This window comes from Homarus americanus, unplaced genomic scaffold (genome assembly GCF_018991925.1).
Source record: "Homarus americanus isolate GMGI-L3 unplaced genomic scaffold, GMGI_Hamer_2.0 scaffold54443, whole genome shotgun sequence".
Classification (NCBI taxonomy): Eukaryota; Metazoa; Arthropoda; class Malacostraca; order Decapoda; family Nephropidae; genus Homarus; species Homarus americanus.
The window spans coordinates 9,734,301-9,752,584 of NW_024750852.1; the positions used below are offsets into that span (position 1 = coordinate 9,734,301).

At 44.3% G+C, this 18,284-nt stretch overlaps 1 protein-coding gene across 2 annotated transcripts in view; it reads right to left on the bottom strand.

The window, feature by feature from the left end:
• Positions 1–12,304, bottom strand: part of LOC121854264 (ras-related protein Rab-8A-like) — a 184,235-nt gene extending 171,931 nt beyond the window's left edge. Inside the window, exon 1 of one of the 2 annotated variants that reach the window (XM_042348805.1) lies at positions 12,146–12,304. In XM_042348805.1, coding sequence (XP_042204739.1) covers positions 12,146–12,269 — 124 coding nt within the window. In that variant the 5' untranslated portion in view covers positions 12,270–12,304. The remainder of the gene's footprint in view (positions 1–12,145) is intronic. The other variant, XM_042348806.1, reaches the window with a different exon arrangement.
• Between the last annotated feature and the right edge of the window lie 5,980 nt (positions 12,305–18,284).

The following is an 18,284-nucleotide window of genomic DNA, read 5'->3' on the forward strand; positions in this document are numbered from 1 at the left end:
ACAGAGTGGCAAGGGGGGGGCCATAGAGCGGAAGATTGTAAAGATTTCTGAAGAAGGGTCTGGGATTGTTTGTGACCTCCACACCAACGAGCTGCCACTCAGACATCTGGATCCAGGAGCTGGATGGCAAGACTCTTTCAAAACAACAGATGGTCTGGTCCTCTTGGCAAGATGCTGGACTCTGCCACTGAGTTAGAAATAAATCCGAGCTTTGAAAAATCACAGTTGGCCTCCACTCATTGAGCTTGCACATACTGTCAGCTGACAACCTGAGAGTACCGACCAGTACTATGGTTACATGATTTGCAGTGCCATCAAAACTGGGTCATGCCTGATAGACTTGCTTACCTGCAGATAGGTCCAGTCTCACATTCTAGGGTGGCCTCCACGGCTCTCAGGTTCTGCAGAATTTGGGTCACTCATCATAAACTGAAAGGAACCAGCTTCACAACCTGGAGACTTATTGTCCAATTCATATCGCGGAGTCTACTTGCCAAATTGGTTCAACACCAAGGTCAAGTCACTTCCTCCCGAAGGTCCGAGGCATGTTTCTTCCAGCTTGAGCTCCCTGAGGTCAGCCAAGGAAGGTTGTTGTTCAGGATTGTGGAGCAGACTGTGAGGAGATCTTCCTGGTATGCTCATCCTCGAGGGCAGTTCTGCAGGACAATGTTCTGCAGCAAGGATGAGGAGGAGAGAAGAGGAAAAGTCAAAAAGATCTTGGATATGAGACTTATGAGAGGATCTGGGCATGACTTAATCAGTTGGTGATTTATTCCTTCAGGGTCAGGAAGACTCTGAAGTCAATCTAGGTGCCAAGACCTCACTGATCTCATAGATCTGGATAACATCCAGGCTGGCAGTGAGCCCCCTCTTACCTGCAGCCTCACCAATGCTCGTCAGAGCTTTCCTGGACAACCTATGCATAAGTCCCTGCCTGGCCCTCACACCCAGAGTATAGAGCTACAGTACAGCAAGTGAGTGAGGCCAGCAGTCACGTACAGCCAGGAGAGGAGGGAAGGCTATATCCGGAGCTCAGGTGGTCAGCAGGGAGGTGATGAGTAGAAACAGAAGCAAGAAAAGACATGTTCTCTATGGTGTACAGCAACACCGGTCGTAGTAAAAAACGGTTTTGTATTTGATGATTTTGTTTTTCAAGGAATATTAAATTTACTAAATGTAAGTCAAGATCATTCGTTTACTATTCTGGATCATTTTCATCCTAATAAATTAACCTGATACATTTACTTTACTTTAAATAAGCTATTTAGTGGTGTTGGTAAAAGGGTGGGAATACTGAATTTTCATAAGATTTCAAGTTAAATTTACCTAGCAAAAATGAAAAACTTTTCAAATCTGAAGATATCACATGATTCTGCAATAGAACTACATCATTAATACTATGTACGATCTTTTCAAACTCAAAAAAAAAAAATTCGCCCGTGATGACACACTTACTTTCATAGTCATTATTGCCATCAGTGCATGTCAAGTAACTCTGTACTAGAACACAGTCTGCAAAAATGTCTTGTGATGCATAGCAGTCACTTTTTGTATTATGAGTATACCAAAATCACTATTACCAAGCATTCCTGGGGTGTCCACGTGAGCACTGTCGTCACTAAACACACGCTCAGGAATAATAGGATCCTGAGCTTTACACCAGAAGGCCTGGCCTCACTCGAGTCTTGCTCTAATATCGGGCAGATATTGCACAGCACTTCTCACACCCGTGGAACATGAATAACATCAATGTTACACCGAAAAGTTATCAAAAATAGCATTAGAAAGTACACTGAACCTCCTGGCGCTATACGTAAGCAAAACTAGCAAGGAAGCAGAATTCACGCGCGGATTGGCCAAGGAGCTGTGACATAGCAAGGGGAAATCCATTGTGATAGGCTGCCTCAGGGGGTCCGGTCCGAGGGAGGCACGCTGTCATTGGCTCACGCTCCACTCGCTCTGAACGGGCTGTTGCCACCTTCTTTGACTGAGCATACAGCCAGATACATAACTCCAGGCCTCAGGCGAAATCATACCTTATTTTTTAAAGACTTTCTACAATATTTCTATTCTAGCTAGAGGGTTACATCCAACGCCAACATGTAGAGGAAGGGTGAAAATAGTGATATCCGTCAAAAAATGCATTTTAGCCGGGGTGTCGCTTCACCCCCTTCTAATGCTGAGCGCCTCATTTAAAATGGAAGACTGGTCATCAACCCTCAGATATGAGGACGGTACTGATTGATTGACTGTCTAATTCATGATTCCACCACCATATTACTGCATGCGTGGTTGAGCCCTTTGTCCAGCAATACATCTCATCATCCAGGCTCAGCAGAATGTCTTAATTTTGGCCCAGCATTTCACTACAATACCCTTCACACTCTTACTGGATGTTTCCAATCTTCTTAATTCAGCATAAAATGTTTCTCATAAGTAAATTTACTCAGAACTTTGTAATCTTTATAATCAAAAACATTAAAACAGCCCTCCAAACCTAAAGTAACGAATTACCTCCATAAATAATAAGCAGTGCTTTGTGTGACCGGTAATACAGGTGCTCCTCTACCCACGAACAAAGCTACATTCCTGAGGCTTGTTCGTAAGTCCATATGTTTTTAAGTCCAAATTATTCTTGAAGATACCAAACATATTGCAAAAAATAAGAAAATAAAGGATGTACAATAAAACTATACAGTACTCTACAGTACAGCCTTATGACATGGCATACTATTCTCCTCTTTGGTAATATGTATTCTTTCAGGCATTTTCTTCCAATATAATATAATCTCATCCACATTAAACACCCACTCTGGCAGGAAACCCCCCAGTGATTATGTTCTTATCTCTGAAAGTTTGTAAATCAAATGTTCATAAGTTGAGGAGCACCAGTACTTAATACTGTATGTAAGGTTTGTATGTACGCATGTATGTAGGCGTGACTGAAGCAGATGCGGTATGACAGTCTGGGCTAAGTCCCTGCAGCATGTGAGGCAGAAAAGGCGTGACTCAAAGTGAGCGTGACTGGGGGGTGGGAGTCGAGCACTTGGGGTGATCAGAAGCTCCTGTGTCGCCGGACTCACAGGCAGCTTTAGCACTGCAGGTGCCACCATTCCACAATGGTGAGGTTGTTCAGAGCTATGTCTGAGGCTACAGGGCATGGTACAAGCGCCAAGGCACCCACCTCGGCTACCATGGCCAAGCGCGTAATAGGTCTGACTAGTGCTTCATTCAGATCGTGGAAAAGATCTGTCACCACGTGGCTAAAGTTATACAGGTGGTCAGATAGCAAAGCCTTACACTGTCTGCGTTTGTTGTGCTCAGAGGACCTGCAGTGAATCGTGGACGTCAAGTTTAGTGAGGCCAGATGGGCGAGCCTCAGTTTGGAGGAGGCGCTAGAGGCGGTAGGCAGGCTGGCCACAAGGAAGACAAACCAGGGTGTCCTGTGGCAGCAGATCTTTGAGTCCAGACAAGAACCCGGCGAGTCCATCGCACAATATTTTCATAGTGCACAGAGACAGGTGATTGACTGCAACTTCGAGTTCCCACAATGTGAATGTGATATCTCGGAATACTTGTTGGTGAGAAAGGTCATGGCGGGCCTAGTTGACAGTGACCTCAGAAGAGACCTCTACCAAAGCTGGGAGAAGTATTTGAACGTGGATATGTTATATAACAAGTGACTTACATTCGAGAGCGCGAAGCGAGATGCTGATACGCATGAGTCCCGATCTGTGGTGACATGAGACAACTCGATCAGCTGTGAAACAGACAACGGTGATGAGTCTTCCCTGCTTGACATATGTGGGGGTGTGAGCCAAAGGCCACACAAATCGCACGACACATCCCCACGCAAGCCCGTCTACAGCTGCTGGCAATGCGGACAGGCACACGGCGAGGGAGAGAGCTGTCCCACGAAGAATTTGGCGTGCAGGGGATGCGGCAAGGTGGGCCACCTAGTGCGCTGTTGTAAAGACAAGCGCAAAGAGCCCAGCAAGGGAAGTTACGCCACCAAGTCAGGCGCCATGACTTGGCGGCAAGTCAATTGAGGAGGAGGTTCGGATTGTGGATTCAGCCAAGAGGATGTTCCTCTCCCTGGCGGCGTGCAAGGGACTGGGCCTGGTGCCTGACTCCTTCCAGTTGCCAAACCAGTCGTGGCCGCCAGCAGCGAAATGGTCCCAGCGGCATCCCAGGGCACATCGGTACCACCCAGATCCACCGGCCTGCCCTCCTACCAGCTGAGGAGAACGCGCCGCATCAGGAGTGGTTGCATCAACACTTCTCAAACACTGTGTTCAACACTACCCGCTCCCCTCTGCCTTTTGATGGACAGCCCACCATACCAATGATACCACATACACCTCCTCCCGGGTGCACACCCACATTCTTGCCACACGCTTGCGCCGGTCGTGAGGTACTGGGAGTTAGAAGTCAAGCGCCAACTCAACGAGGACGTGAGGAGGGGCATGATCACCCCAGTGCCGACGGAGGAGGCAGTGGACTGGTTCACCCGCATGGTCGTAGTGGCCAAGAGAAACGACCAGCCGAGGCATACGGTGGACAACCAACAGCTGAATAGGTGGTGCTGTAGTGAGATGCACCACACACATGGTATCAGGAGTCCCTCGGCACAACTACAAGTCGATGGCAGACGATTACTGGTGATTCCACCCGGTGAGGCTGGACGAGGAGAGCAGCCACCTCACCATCTTTATAACCCCCTGGGGAAGGTTCAGATATCTACGCACCCCCATGGGGCACGTGCCGTGCTCGACGCATACACCTGAAGATTCGATGACTCGATTCAAGGGGTGCCGAGGAAATACAAATGCATCGATGACACACTGAACAGGTGTTCTGGCACGTATATGACTTTCATGAGACGTGCACCCGCAAGGGCATCACACTACAGCTGGAGAATTTTCAATTCTGCTGGAGGGAGGTGGCGTTTGTAGGCTTTCACCTGGGATAGGAGGAGTATACACCTACATAGGAGAGGCTGGTAGCGGTACACAACATCCCCATGCCCGACCACCTGACCCTGACAGATATCAGGTATTGGCATGGCCTCGTCAATCAGTTGGTCACTTTCATGGCTACCACACCAGTGATGCAGCCATTTGCAGAACTACTGAAGGAGCAAAAGTCCAAAAGGGTGTACGTATTGGGACGAGCACCTCAGAAGTAAATTTGAAGCAAAAAAAAAAAAAAAAAAACATTTGCAGGCTGGCCAGGGATGGCTTAGAATATAATGACAAGTCACAACTGTTGGCAGTGATGACTGACTGGAGCAGAAACGGCATCAGGTTTGTCGTCTTCTAGCAACACTGATCGTGTGTCTCCGCGGAGACGCCTTTCTGCTGGAGTGGCGGGTGGCGTCTAGCTCTGAGCTGCAGCCACAGGTTGAGAGACGCTGGGTGAGGCGCTGGCAGTGGTGTGGTTCCTGCAAAAATCCCGCCTCTTCCTGCTGGGGTGCCCAAATCTCTTGCTGGAGACAGACCACAAACTGCTGGTGAAGCTGTTCGGAGACAGGGCACTGAAAAATGTACTTAACCCCCGGCTGTACCGACTGAAAGAGAAGACTCTACAACATCACTTCGCCATCAAATATGTCCCCGGGAAACACAACAGTGCGGCAGACACGTTCTCGCGCTACCCCGCGCTCACAGTGTAGCCAGACCAGGAGGACCTGGCCAGCGTGGAGGAGTTGGCCGACGCTATGGTGGCCGCTACGGTCATGACGCTCAGTGATGGGGAGATCGCGATGGACCACAACACTGTGAAGAAAGCGGCGGATGGGGACCATGCCTACCAGCAGCTGCTGTGCCATGTCAGGACTGGAGATTGGCCTGAGAGCAGAGCGCGGGAGATAGTGTGTCTACGGCCGAACTATCTAGTGAGGGACAGGCTGGTAGTCGTGGAGGACCTGTCACATACGCTTTTGACAGTGATCCCTTGGTTAACGAACGCCTCGGTTAACGAAATTTCGGTTAACGAATTACCTTCCATAAGAATCTTCAATTCGGTTAACGAACAAAATACAGTTGACGAAATTCTTACGAAATCATGTCAACATGTTTTCGCTTACTCACCAGCTGGAATATTAGTCCGCCAATACAGTAATCGGTTCTAGGGCTTAAATTCGTTCCCATTTGGGTAAATATCATGAAGGTTGTACTATTCAAAAATTTTCCAAGTTTTATATTAAATTTTTTATTCATTTTAAACACTTATTTAACATAATTGCAGTACAGGAAACTAGTTTTGGTGCGCCAATCAGCCACTTGACTCACCCACCAAGGAGTCAGTTTGTATTTCTGGTCAGTGGAGGCAACATCTTGCTTGTGGCTCTCTTGAACATAATCTATTTTTACATTTTTACCGTACAATTATTGGTCATTCTGAAATTTATTTTATTTATTGTCAATATATAGTGCAGTGCAGTGTTGATTTAAAGAAAATAATCTAGAATTACACCTAGTGAACTTAAAATTTTATGGGTGAAATGACGGCATGAAGCATGGGGTGATTTCTCCTCCACCCCCATTTCCTTCTCTTCTCCCTTTTCCTCCACCCCCACTTCTAATTCCATCATCATCAGCCAGGAGCCTTCTACATACACACCTCAAAGTAAGTGTACTTTACTGCATTTTTTTTTTACTTTGTATGTAATTTTCGGTGAGCTGGAACCAATCACCCAAAATCCCATTGAAACAATGGTTTCGGTTAATGAAATTTTCGGTTAACAAACGACCTTCTGGAATGAATTGTGTTCGTTAACCGAGGGACCACCGTATAGCTACATCAGGCTGGTCATCCAGGAGGCACTGAGGCACCGGGTTGCGGCCCAACTGCACGCAGGACTCCAGGGGCTAGACTCGATGATACACCAGGCCAGGCAGACCGTGTACTGGCCCAGGATGGAGGCGGATGTGAAGTACCACTGAGCATACTGTCTCACATGCGAGACACACGCGCCCTCGCAACCCCCGAAGCCAAAAGTCCTCACGCCACCTCCTGAGTTCCCGTTCCAACAGGCCGCCATGTACCAGTTTCAGTTGGACGGGCACACTTACCTGGCCTACGTGGACAGGTTAACAGGGTGGCTGGAAGTGGTGCACCTCCCCGGAAATGCCACCTCGAGTGCGGTCATCGCCAGGCTGCTCACATTCTTCAGGAGATGGGGTGCGCCCAAGGAGATGCGTCTAACGGTGGTACCAACCTGGACAGCAGAGAGACGGCAGCATTCTACAGGTAGTGGGGAATCACAGCATGCACCTCCTCCGCCTACTTTCCTCAATCCAACAGCCTCGCCGAGGCAGCAGTGAAAGCGGCCAAGCAGGTGTTGAGAGGCAACATGGGTGCTGGGGGCAGCTTGCACACCAGTAAGGCAGCTCAGGCACTGCTCCAGTTCCTCAACACTCCCCTGTGGGAGGGGGATGTCACCCACGCAGCTGACAGAGGGAAGACAACTGAGAGATGGCGTGCCGGCGAACAGGCAGCATTACTTTGTGGACAGGCTATGGAGGACCACCCTACAGTACAGGGAACACGCCATGGCAGAGGGCCAGGCTTGCATACGAGGTGGCCCAGCAGGTGTTGCTGCGACGCTTCCCCAGCTGTGCATGGGCACATCTGTCAGGGTGCAGGACCCCATGCCAAAGGCGTGGGATAAGTTGGGCATACCCCTGCCCCCAACTGGGGCATCCTCTACGTGCCAGCGCCCCCGTCTTGCGAGACAACACCCATCACACCTGCAAGACTACGTTTGTGGTGTCTCTGCTTTGGACAATGAATTCTGACTTATTTTGTTTCACGGGCATTCGTACATTTATGTAATGTGTTGTATTTTAGAACAGCTTTGTTTTTCTTTTTTGTTTTGTGTCACAACTTGCCCGCTGTAGGTTCCTGTTGGTTTGAGATCTTCCAAGAAAATGTTGAATTCAGTTACAAAAAATCTCGTGGGGGTGTAGAGTATGTATGTATGCATGTATGTAGGCATGACTGAAGCAGATGCAGTATGACAGTTTGGGCTAAGTCCCGGCAGCGTGTGAGGCGGGAACGGCGTGACTCAAAGTGAGCGTGACTGGGGGGTGGAAGTAGAGCGCTCGGGGTGATTAGAAGCTACGCTCTCTGCAAGGACATCTCGTTATTAAAGGCAAGATAACTCTCCACACTATTGTTGGACCTCGTACACTGTACCTATACTATCCAGCTTGCACAGGTGAACTACACAATTTCTTAATTACAAAGTGGTATTCATACTCTTAAGATTTACCATTTTTTTATTTGTGTTCCTTAGAAGTAATCAGGGAGTGGATATTATGCTATGAACCAACTATCAATGCAGACAGGAACTCAGTCATGAACAAAAGAAATTTTGAAGCTTACCTACTTAACCTAACCTTCCCTCTCAAAACTGTGCAAAATCATAAAATGCCCTGCTAGCATGAAGTGAAACATCTTGTTAATCAACACTATATCTGCTGTTTTCTGTTCATGCATGCCCTTACAACAGCTAATTAGTACACTTCACAGCAAAACACTGTAGCTACACTTTTTCACATACAGAACTACTGGCTCGTGACTTCATTATTGAATGTTAAAATGAATGCCAAAATACAAACATTTCATAGACATTAATGCTTCTGTTCTAAATATGACGAAAAACCAAATTTTTGAGGCTGAACTATAAGTAAAAAGTCTCTGCACTTACAAGGATTACGAGGAATATATAATATCCGTGGAGCATGGAAGTCGAAACAAAGAATTATTTAAATCTTCTGCTATACCATCACGCATCCCCAACCTCTACCACGGTCATCCCAATGCAGTCTAATTCCTTTCTTCCGAACTCCCTGGGACCAATGATGGTTCGGACACCTGAACATGCCTACAAGATCATGCAATAGTTCAAGTTAGGCTAAAATTCTGTTTAGCGAAAGCTTGACTTGCTGGAAAGGAAGAAAACTGGGAAAGAGGTGGTCTGTGAGATGGCATACAGTATTGCCATTGCTACATGTAATGAAACTATAAAACGTGTGGAATAATCATAACAATAGTCTAATGTGTCTTAGAAATAAAGAAAACATAAAATATAAAAAAATAAGAAAAATGAAGAGCACGAGGGTGTAAGTGGGTGGAGTAAACGTATGTACATGTAGAGTGAGTGGGCTGTAACTGCGTCGCCAACTCACCACCCACCCAGGCCCCAGCCCATGCTCCCTCTCCCTGATGTGACGTCACAGCATACATACACACACACACATGGACAGATGGGTGACTGCTCACCGTAAACAGTGTCTAATGTTTTTCATATGCATTCTTGAAATATCATTGCTAATGTTTTAGCCACGAGTTCAAAGCAGAGTGCTAGTGCTGTCCCTAAAAGGAAGCGCAACAATAGCAGCTATGGACTGGACATGAATTAGACGTTATTTGTCGGAAGAAAAGTGGTGAGCATGTGAAAGACATCTAACATGCTCTTCAGATTCCCAAGTATAAATGATAAAAGGTATAAAAATAATTCTTTTGAGTGTCATTTAGTACCTTATGAAACCATTCAAACACCATTTCCATTATTTCTTATGGCCCAAAATTTCCTCCTTTAAGTGGATTAGCTTTGAGTGGCAATTTTCCAGTCCCTAATAGCCTTGGATAAAGAGCCCCCCCTGTAATAGCACATACAAATTTTGCCTTGAAGAGTATTTCATACCCACTAACACTTCTCAGCAACCGATGACTTATTGTAGATAAGATACACCATCAAACCTAACCACACATATGGTAGCTATCTTAGGATGAAAGTACATTATCTTAGGTTAAGTTAGGAAGATTAGGGAGCTATCTTGTTTGGCTGCTTGGTGTTAGGTCAGTTGCTGGGAAGCATGTTAACAGTTTAACCACAAACATGGCATTCTTACATACACATATCATGTTTACTCTTAACAAAAACCAGGGAAATCAATTTAAAAATTGTAATTCCTCCACTTTTTTTTATTAGATATTGTGAAAGTAAGAAAGAAGTTTGCTTCAATAGAAATTTTTCCTTAAGTTACCCCTTCTAACAAGTCAGTATTCCTGACTATTACTAATATTACCACCTGCACTTTACTATTCTTGTGCACATTAGCTAGTAGCTAGCTATTTTATTGACTTGTATGGAAAAAAAAATCCTTTCCTTGAGAATAACTTGTAACTATCCACCTCAGGAATTATCTCAATATTTTTGTTCTTTCCATAGTTTTCTGCCTGGAAATAATACGCCCTTCCTCCATCTTGTCTGAAATGATGTACAAGTACAGGTGCAAGTTAAGTTAGGTTAGGTTAATAACTGCTAGTGTAAATATCCCGGTAGACTCAACTCCAGCTCGGTAGACAGCATTCTAAAGTAGCACCAGCTCAGTAGACAGCATACAATAGTTGCACCAACATCATTTTAGTGTCATATGATCACTTTTTCACAGCGTTTTACCCTGCAATTTCCCTCATACTTCATTCCTGCCCACTACAGGTGATTTATGATCATAGATAGGGAAAACTAAAATATAATAAAAATTATTTATAATTAAAATACAAAGTTGCTACCTCTTTTATAATACGGTAAATTTTCACTTGTTGCCACTAAACGAAATTTTCTTCTTTCCAATGGATTTTGATGTGTTAAGAATGAATTTGATCTTCATATATGGTGCAAATCAACAGTTTCTGAGTTATGCCCCTTCCCATCTACCCTAGTGAGCATTAAGCTCACTAGGTTGGGTAGGTTAGGTTGAATTTGTCATTTTGTCCATTTTAATAGAAGTTTACTTAAAATTTTCTGTGAAGAAAACCAAAGAGAAACCCAAGTGCATAAATTTACAACGTCTGGAGGTGGATACAATGGGTATCCATGAGGCAAGGAAAACTTATTTTTCCTTTCAAGTTTCTAAAATAGTTAGACTTGGTGCAGAACAACAGCGTAATATTCCCATGAATAATTCTATGAGGGGTTATTATTTGTTTAATGGCTGCAACAAGATTTTCGTATTTTGTTATTCTAGGATTATTAAAAAGAGAAAAGATTATAAATATATTTCTCTGGTTAGATTAGATTACGTTTGGTTTGGTTTGGTTTGGTTAGTGCTACTATGGAATACTTGGCAGCTGCTTGCCCGTCTCAGTAACAGTAAGTTCGCCCACAACAGGTGTTAAGTTATGCGAGGTTAGGTTAACTTAACTTGAACTTTTAAAAAACACTTTAACACATTGGTTATACCTACGACAGTGACCACTATAAAACACATTAAAATTGCAGCATTGGGTTAGTTAGTTTAGGTTGGTTAGGTCATGTTAAGTTTCAACAGTGATTTGGAAGTTGAAAATGTGGTAATATTGCAGTAAACAGCAACCACAGAATTCCGGAAATTCACTACACTCAATCGATAGACCTATTGTTTCTATGATCAATTTCTTATATTACATTAGGTTAGATTAGGTAAGGTTAGGTAACACATTTTTTATCATATTCTTTGGGTCAGATTTAAACCAATTGCACCAAAAACCATCATAAAAACATTTTTTTTATCAGATTCTTTACTTGCTGTAATCGATAATTTTACAGATTTTATGAGAATTGTTTAGTTTTTTGTGTATTTAGGATTGTTTTATTCAAATCTGACCTTAATTTAGTGTGCAATTGAGTGAATTTTGTATAAAAAAACAAAAACAGAAAACGCATTTTTTTTATACATTCGATATTGCCCAAAAAATGAAGGTCTGATTTAGGTAAAACACACCTAAATACACACACACACAAAAAAAACTATTCTCATAACAAACAGAAGCCACAGCCATTAAACGAATATTCACCCTTTGAGGAACTGCCAGTCAGACGTCAGGTCCAATGGTCACCAAAATCACATTTTAAAATCCCCATGACATTTTCATGACAAGGCATAATTCAATGTATTTGTGCATTTATGAAACCCTTTCAGTTAGATGTCACAAAACGTGGCATGAACTAGAAATTCACATAAGATAATTAACTAGGGTTGAGCTTCGTGTTTGGAGGTTGATTACCCGTGCAGCAGAGGACAGTCTGTCCCGCCTCACAACACCCCTCCATACCTCCCTTCCTCAAGCCCTCACCTGGCACTGTTCTTACCTATAGTGGAGATGAATGTTGAATTAAAGGCGTCTTCTGAAAATCTAAAGAGTACACATGTCTTCCCAACCCCAGAATCCCCAATTAATAATAGTTTAAACAGATAATCGTAAGTTTTCGCCATCGTCGGCTTATTTGTTGATATGATAACTATAGAGAGTAGAACTAAAGCTGGAGGAGAGCGGGGAGAGAGCTGGATCCTCTATTGGCCATTTCTCTACTGCCTACGTAGTGTTGGAATATTCTCATCAAACTTTCGTTATAAAAAATTTGTCCTTGTAAGTTCATTTACAAGATGTGTAAATGGCCTATAACTAGATGTCATATGAACGTACCTCACCCTTGACACATTCACTGTGCACCATAAAATGTTTATTATTATCTTCCAAACAACCCAAGTATTTTTTTTACTGATTCAATATCAAGTTTATATAAAAGAAAATACTAAGTCTTAAATACTGAAAAATTCCTGGCATTCTAGTCGAATGAACACTGATATACAAATGTCAGTAAAAAGGCAAATTGACAATCAACGTCAAGGAGCGTGGGCAACCCACCAGAATGGATGGCCCGAAGAGGTTGTGAACTTGTGATTGTTGGAAACAAACACGCCACTAATGAAGATTAAAAGGAAATTGACCAAACGAACTAAAAAAAATTATTGAATGTTTAATTATCAAACATTAGCATAAAAATTTGCTAAAGTAAAATCTTTATTCAAATGGAAAGAAAAAATTAAAAGAAATATATATGTTTTATTACTGCTTGTATAAAATCAGCAGCATTAACCTTTTCATAGAAATTAAACTTAAATTTTAATTCTCCTAGTTTCCTGCAATCTTTTGAAGATCTAACTGATCAGTTTCGTCATTTTCACAAGCAAGCTATGAACATAAGATTATGCAACCGTTTTTCTTCGATTCTGTTTTGCAGGGATGTTTTCAAAAGCTTAAATAGAAGACCTTTTTTTTTAATAAGTGTAGATCTATACACAGTCTGCCCCCACAACAACAACCATGAGTATGATATGTGATTACTGCAGGGGGACGTCGGACATGGAGGATACAGGCCTGACTAATGCAACGTTTAGGATGATGCAAACTGCCGTAAAGCATGAAGGCTGTTGCTGGTATTGCCCTGACTGCATAGTCCAGGCGAATGAGGCGATTGCAAGCCATAGGAGAACGAGTTCCCTAGGGAGGAAAATAGATGAAGCCAGAGCTTTGCGGCTCATTAGCCGCTTGGGCGATCAGTCACGTCTGTGTTGCGCACTGTTGGCAAGTACTGGGCATGCACTGGTTCCTGATTGTACCTGAACCCTCTCCAGTATTTGTCAAGTCTTGTCTTGAAAGAGCTCACACTCGGTGCCGTCACAACGCTTTCTGGCAGATTGTTCCAAGAGTTCATAACCCTCACTCCGAAAAAGTTTGCCCTCACAGTTTTCTGGATTTGCGGCTTCTTCAATCTTGAGCTGTGACCCCTTGTGGGGCGACCGTCCGCCAGCTCCAAGTAAGGACACTCGACTGAGTAGTGCCCCTTGAGATGCTTATACGCCTCAATTAGGTCTCCCCTTGCCCGTTTGTAGTATAAGCTAGGCAAGTTCAGGCGCTCCAATCTCTCAGGGTAGCTGTGGTGCCTAAGTGCAGGCACCAGTCTGGTGGCCCTCCTTTGAACATTTTCAACCAACTTACAGTCCCTAGCATATCTCGGGTATAATGACCACGGTCACACACGTCAGTTAACGTAAAATCAGATGATTCATATTACGCTCAATAGCCCACAAAACATGTAGCTATGCCTGCTTTATTGAGACTCCCATCTAAGGCATCCGTTTTCTCACCGCTTCAAGACGCCTGAGTCCTCCGTTATCCCATTTTCTCTGACTTCCTGAAATCAACCTCTCTATAAAGCGAATTTGAGTATGAGAGCGAACACCATTGTCTTGAGTCAACTTAGATATGTTTGATTACAGTTAGAGCATTCAAGATCCTTTGTGAGTGATGTTGAAAGCTTTAACTGTCTTTATTATTAGTAGCACTTGTCTAGTAAATGCGAGTCGAGTCTGCCTGTACGAAGGCAGAACAGCCTCTGGAACTTCTTTTCGGCCCTTCTACATTCTATCTTTGCTTGGTTTCTGGCTCTTGCATACATTCTCTTGTCCTGCTCATCATCTGACCCAACCCACGTCTTGAATTTCAGGGTTTTCTTCTTAACTTTGTCGACCGCCTCATGGTTCATGTGTAGGGATCCCCTCGTATTCCTAGAGGCACTGGGTTTGGTCTTGGGTATATATTTATCGATCAAATGGGTCACTTTACTAGTTATGATATTCAGCGTAGTGGCTGCGTTCTTGTGCCTTAATGAGTCAGGCCAGTGGATATCCCTCATCTCTTCCCTCATCCCTTAGAGCCAGCCAGGCGAGGGTACAGGGAGAGGATGTTTTTGAAGAGTCCAAGTGGTGTAAAATTAAATTAAAGGGAGGGGACTTACTTATCGTCGGGTGTATCTACAGATCCTCAAACTATGGCCCACTAAATCGGAGGAACTTAAGAACCTTAATAAACAACGCGGCGATGCTCAACCCTAGCCACCTCCTTATCATGGGGGACTTTAACTATGGCGACATCGACTGGAGAAACGAGTCCACCCTAAATGACTTGAATAACCCTGCTACTCTTTTTGTAGAAACTCTGAGAGATGATTTTCTGTTCCAACATGTTAGAGACCCGACACATTACAAAGGGGAGCAAACACCCAGGCCACTTGACCTTATCATAACAACACTATATGGTGACTGGTGCCAACTGGGGCAAGGTGTTCCAGTTTGGCCACCATACCCTCCTCGATTGTTATGATGAGGTCTAGTGGCTTACGTGCTTGCTCCCCTCTGTAATGTGTCAGGTCTCTAACATGTTGGAACAGAAAATTATCCCCCAGAGTTTCTACCAAAAAGAGTAGCAGGATTATTCAAGTCATTTGGGGTGAACTCGTTTCTCCAGTTGATGTCGCCATAGTTAAAGTCCCCCCATGATAAGGAGGTGGCCAGGGTTGAACGTCGCCGCGTTGTCTATTAAACCTTTGGATGCGACATGCGGGTAAACCCGCCCAAAATATTATATTAATTAAATGCGACAAGCGGGGATACACCCGACAATAAGTAAGTCCCTTCCCTTTAGTTTAATTTTACACCACTTGGACTCTTCAAAAACATCCTCTCCCTGTTACCCTCGCCTGGCTGGCTCTAAGGTCTTGCCTAGCATAGATAACCGCACCCCTCTTGCAAGTTTCTTGAGAAAGGTTCGTAAATGAGTCATATCCAGCAATACGGAACTCACATTCCTCTGGGTCGATTCTGTTCTTGTACAACAGTTCTACAACTCCTACAATATCTGGTTGGTGTACCTTCAGTTGTGTTTCAAACTCCTCTATCTTATCAAGGAACATGTTAGTATTAGTGTACTTGACATTCAAGTTAGAATTTGTTCTCGGTAACGTGTCTGCTCTTAGTAGTACCCCCCCATTCTCAGAAGCTGCAGCATTTGCTAAGTATACTGTGTTTTGCAGGGTGTGAATAGAACTGTCATTGTTTACTAGGCGCTCGCCTCTCCCCGGCTGATAGGCGAAGCTGGTGCCACCTCCCGGGCGGAGAGGAGAGCGGGTGGAGGGTGCGCTGCTGTCCCCCGGCCCTGTGTCGGCACACTTGCTTCCACTGTACTGCGCACACATTGTCATTCCTAAAACCCCTTTAATTCATATTACGCTACATAACATTCAAATCCACCGCGCTTGTAGAATCTCAGAGAACGGGAAACATTGATAAAGGATAACTCACCTACTCAATGTTACTCAATCATGTGTTGTATTGTACCAGGTATGGTTATACAATATTAATTGTATGTATGCATTAAGGAGAACTCAAGGTATCAATAAGATGATTGGGAAAGTCCAGTTGAGCCGGACTAGTGTACTGTAGGACTAAGTGTGGATCGTGGTTTGAAAGTCATACTATTTACGTCTGTGAACTTGTAGCGAACATAACTTCCGCAGATATCATATGATAATACATGAAAACAATGATCTGGAAAAAGGATAAATGTATCAGAACTATGTGAGGTGTTGGGAGTGACCCAGAAACTATACTTGAAAGGAAATATCTTGTATGCATCGGTGTGAACTTAATACACCTCGTCTCCTCGGGTGACGTATACCCACGACATGTACAGTGATCAGAGAATCTTATGTCTGTGTTCAAGTAGTGCAATGTGTGAGGGGAGGATCCCTAATTACAGTTTTAAGTGAAGTGGATACCCACGCCATGAACATTCGGCTTTTGTTTCAAGGCAGCGTCCCTTGTACCCGGCCTACAGGTGTGAGTTGTTGATATAGCCCACTTAATTTCCCCAAGAACTGTCAAGCCCGAACCGTATTCTAGTATGTAAGTTAGGATTAAAATATGGATTTATAAGACACCAGGTCACAATAAACGGGAAAATGGGGAGGTGAGAACCATAAGAAATCAAAGTAAAAATTAAAGATTGGAAACTGTAGGCCTACGCGGTGAGAAGCGGCAGGGCACTGCCCTCAGTATCCTTCGTTCTCCCATCAACTCAGGTCAGTGTCCTCCATCGGGATACATCCCGCCCTAAAAACGACTTATATAGCAGTTATTTCAACTTAAGGCTTTGCCGGATGTATAAAGTGAAGTAGTAATGTGTTACAGGGGGTAATAACCGCCCATCAGGCATTATTGCTGAGTATCCGTCGTTCTCCCATCAACTCAGGTCCCACGCGGTCGGAGCACCTTGTTGGGCGTCGGACATTCTCTCTGTGAGCGTCCCACCATGTGAGGTGACTACCAGCTATGCTATTCCACTGTGAACCTGTGGATTCCCGGCATACCACCACACATGAGTCGGAATACATAATGAAATACGCGAGAAACTCCGCGGTCGTCACTTGGAGTGACCGATAATACCAGGCTTAGAAACAGTACTGGTATGTCTCTTGCTGAAACCCTCGTCTCTACCCACCGAGGGCGGTGTGCGAACGAGGTGCCTGATATGTGTACCTAGAAATTACAAGGAGTCCCATACTTGCAGGTGTGGAGTATAACAGGTGTGGTGAGCTGGTGCTACAGGGAGATGAGATGGTGTTACAATGTATGATGACCTAAGGTGCTATATTCCATACAGGTGGAACAGTCTGACGTGTTGAGTGATATTGTAAGAAGGGTAACCAAAATCATCGTTGTTCTTCTGAGGAAGGTCAACTCATTTGTATTTTACCGGAAAGCAGTATGTTTTATAAGGAATAAATTAGTTAAGACATGTTATGGTTTCACCCTTCTTTCCCCTTATCGATCTGGTCAATGAAAAATCCAATGCCTAGTCCACTCTGCCCGCTACCTAACGAGCTACATACAGCCCAGAGGGGGTCTGGTGGCAGCAACCTTTAAAATTAAGACTATAGTTAAGTTATCCCCAGACTTAGTGACCCCAGAATCGGGCAGTATACCACCATCCTCTCCCTGAATACAACCCATGTACACCCGTCCCCGCTCCTCCTCGACTCCTCCCTTCTCGATTTCAAGCCCTGCAGGAGCTTCCTGTGCTGTTCCCTCTGCATTACCGTGCGATCTGGGTGAATGAATACACTCCGAAATGCCTCGCTCCTTGCTAAGTTTTTTGCCTGCCGAATAACCACCCATTTCTCCTCCTCACTCACTAGTGTGATCCTGAGGGGGCGAGGCTTGTCCCCCTGCTTTTGTCCCAGCCTCCTCACATCCTAAGGGGTTGATGGCATCTTCAGAACCTCTGTACAAATATTATTAAACTGCTTCTTATCGTGTGTTATCTTACTCTCAGTTCACTCCGCCTGGCTCTCAGGGACTCCAAAAACTATATTACATTATTCCTGCGCTGGAAACGTTCCCGTTGTTCCTCCTCTCCCCTAACAGTAGGTACGTTAATTTTAATATCTTCGACACACTTCTTCAGTGTCCCTAGCTGCTACTCTTTTTGTAGAAACTCTGATAGATAATTTTCTGTTCCAACATGTTAAAGACCCGACACATTACAGAGGGGAGCAAACACCCAAGCCACTTGACCTCATCATAACAAACGAGGAGGGTATGGTGGCC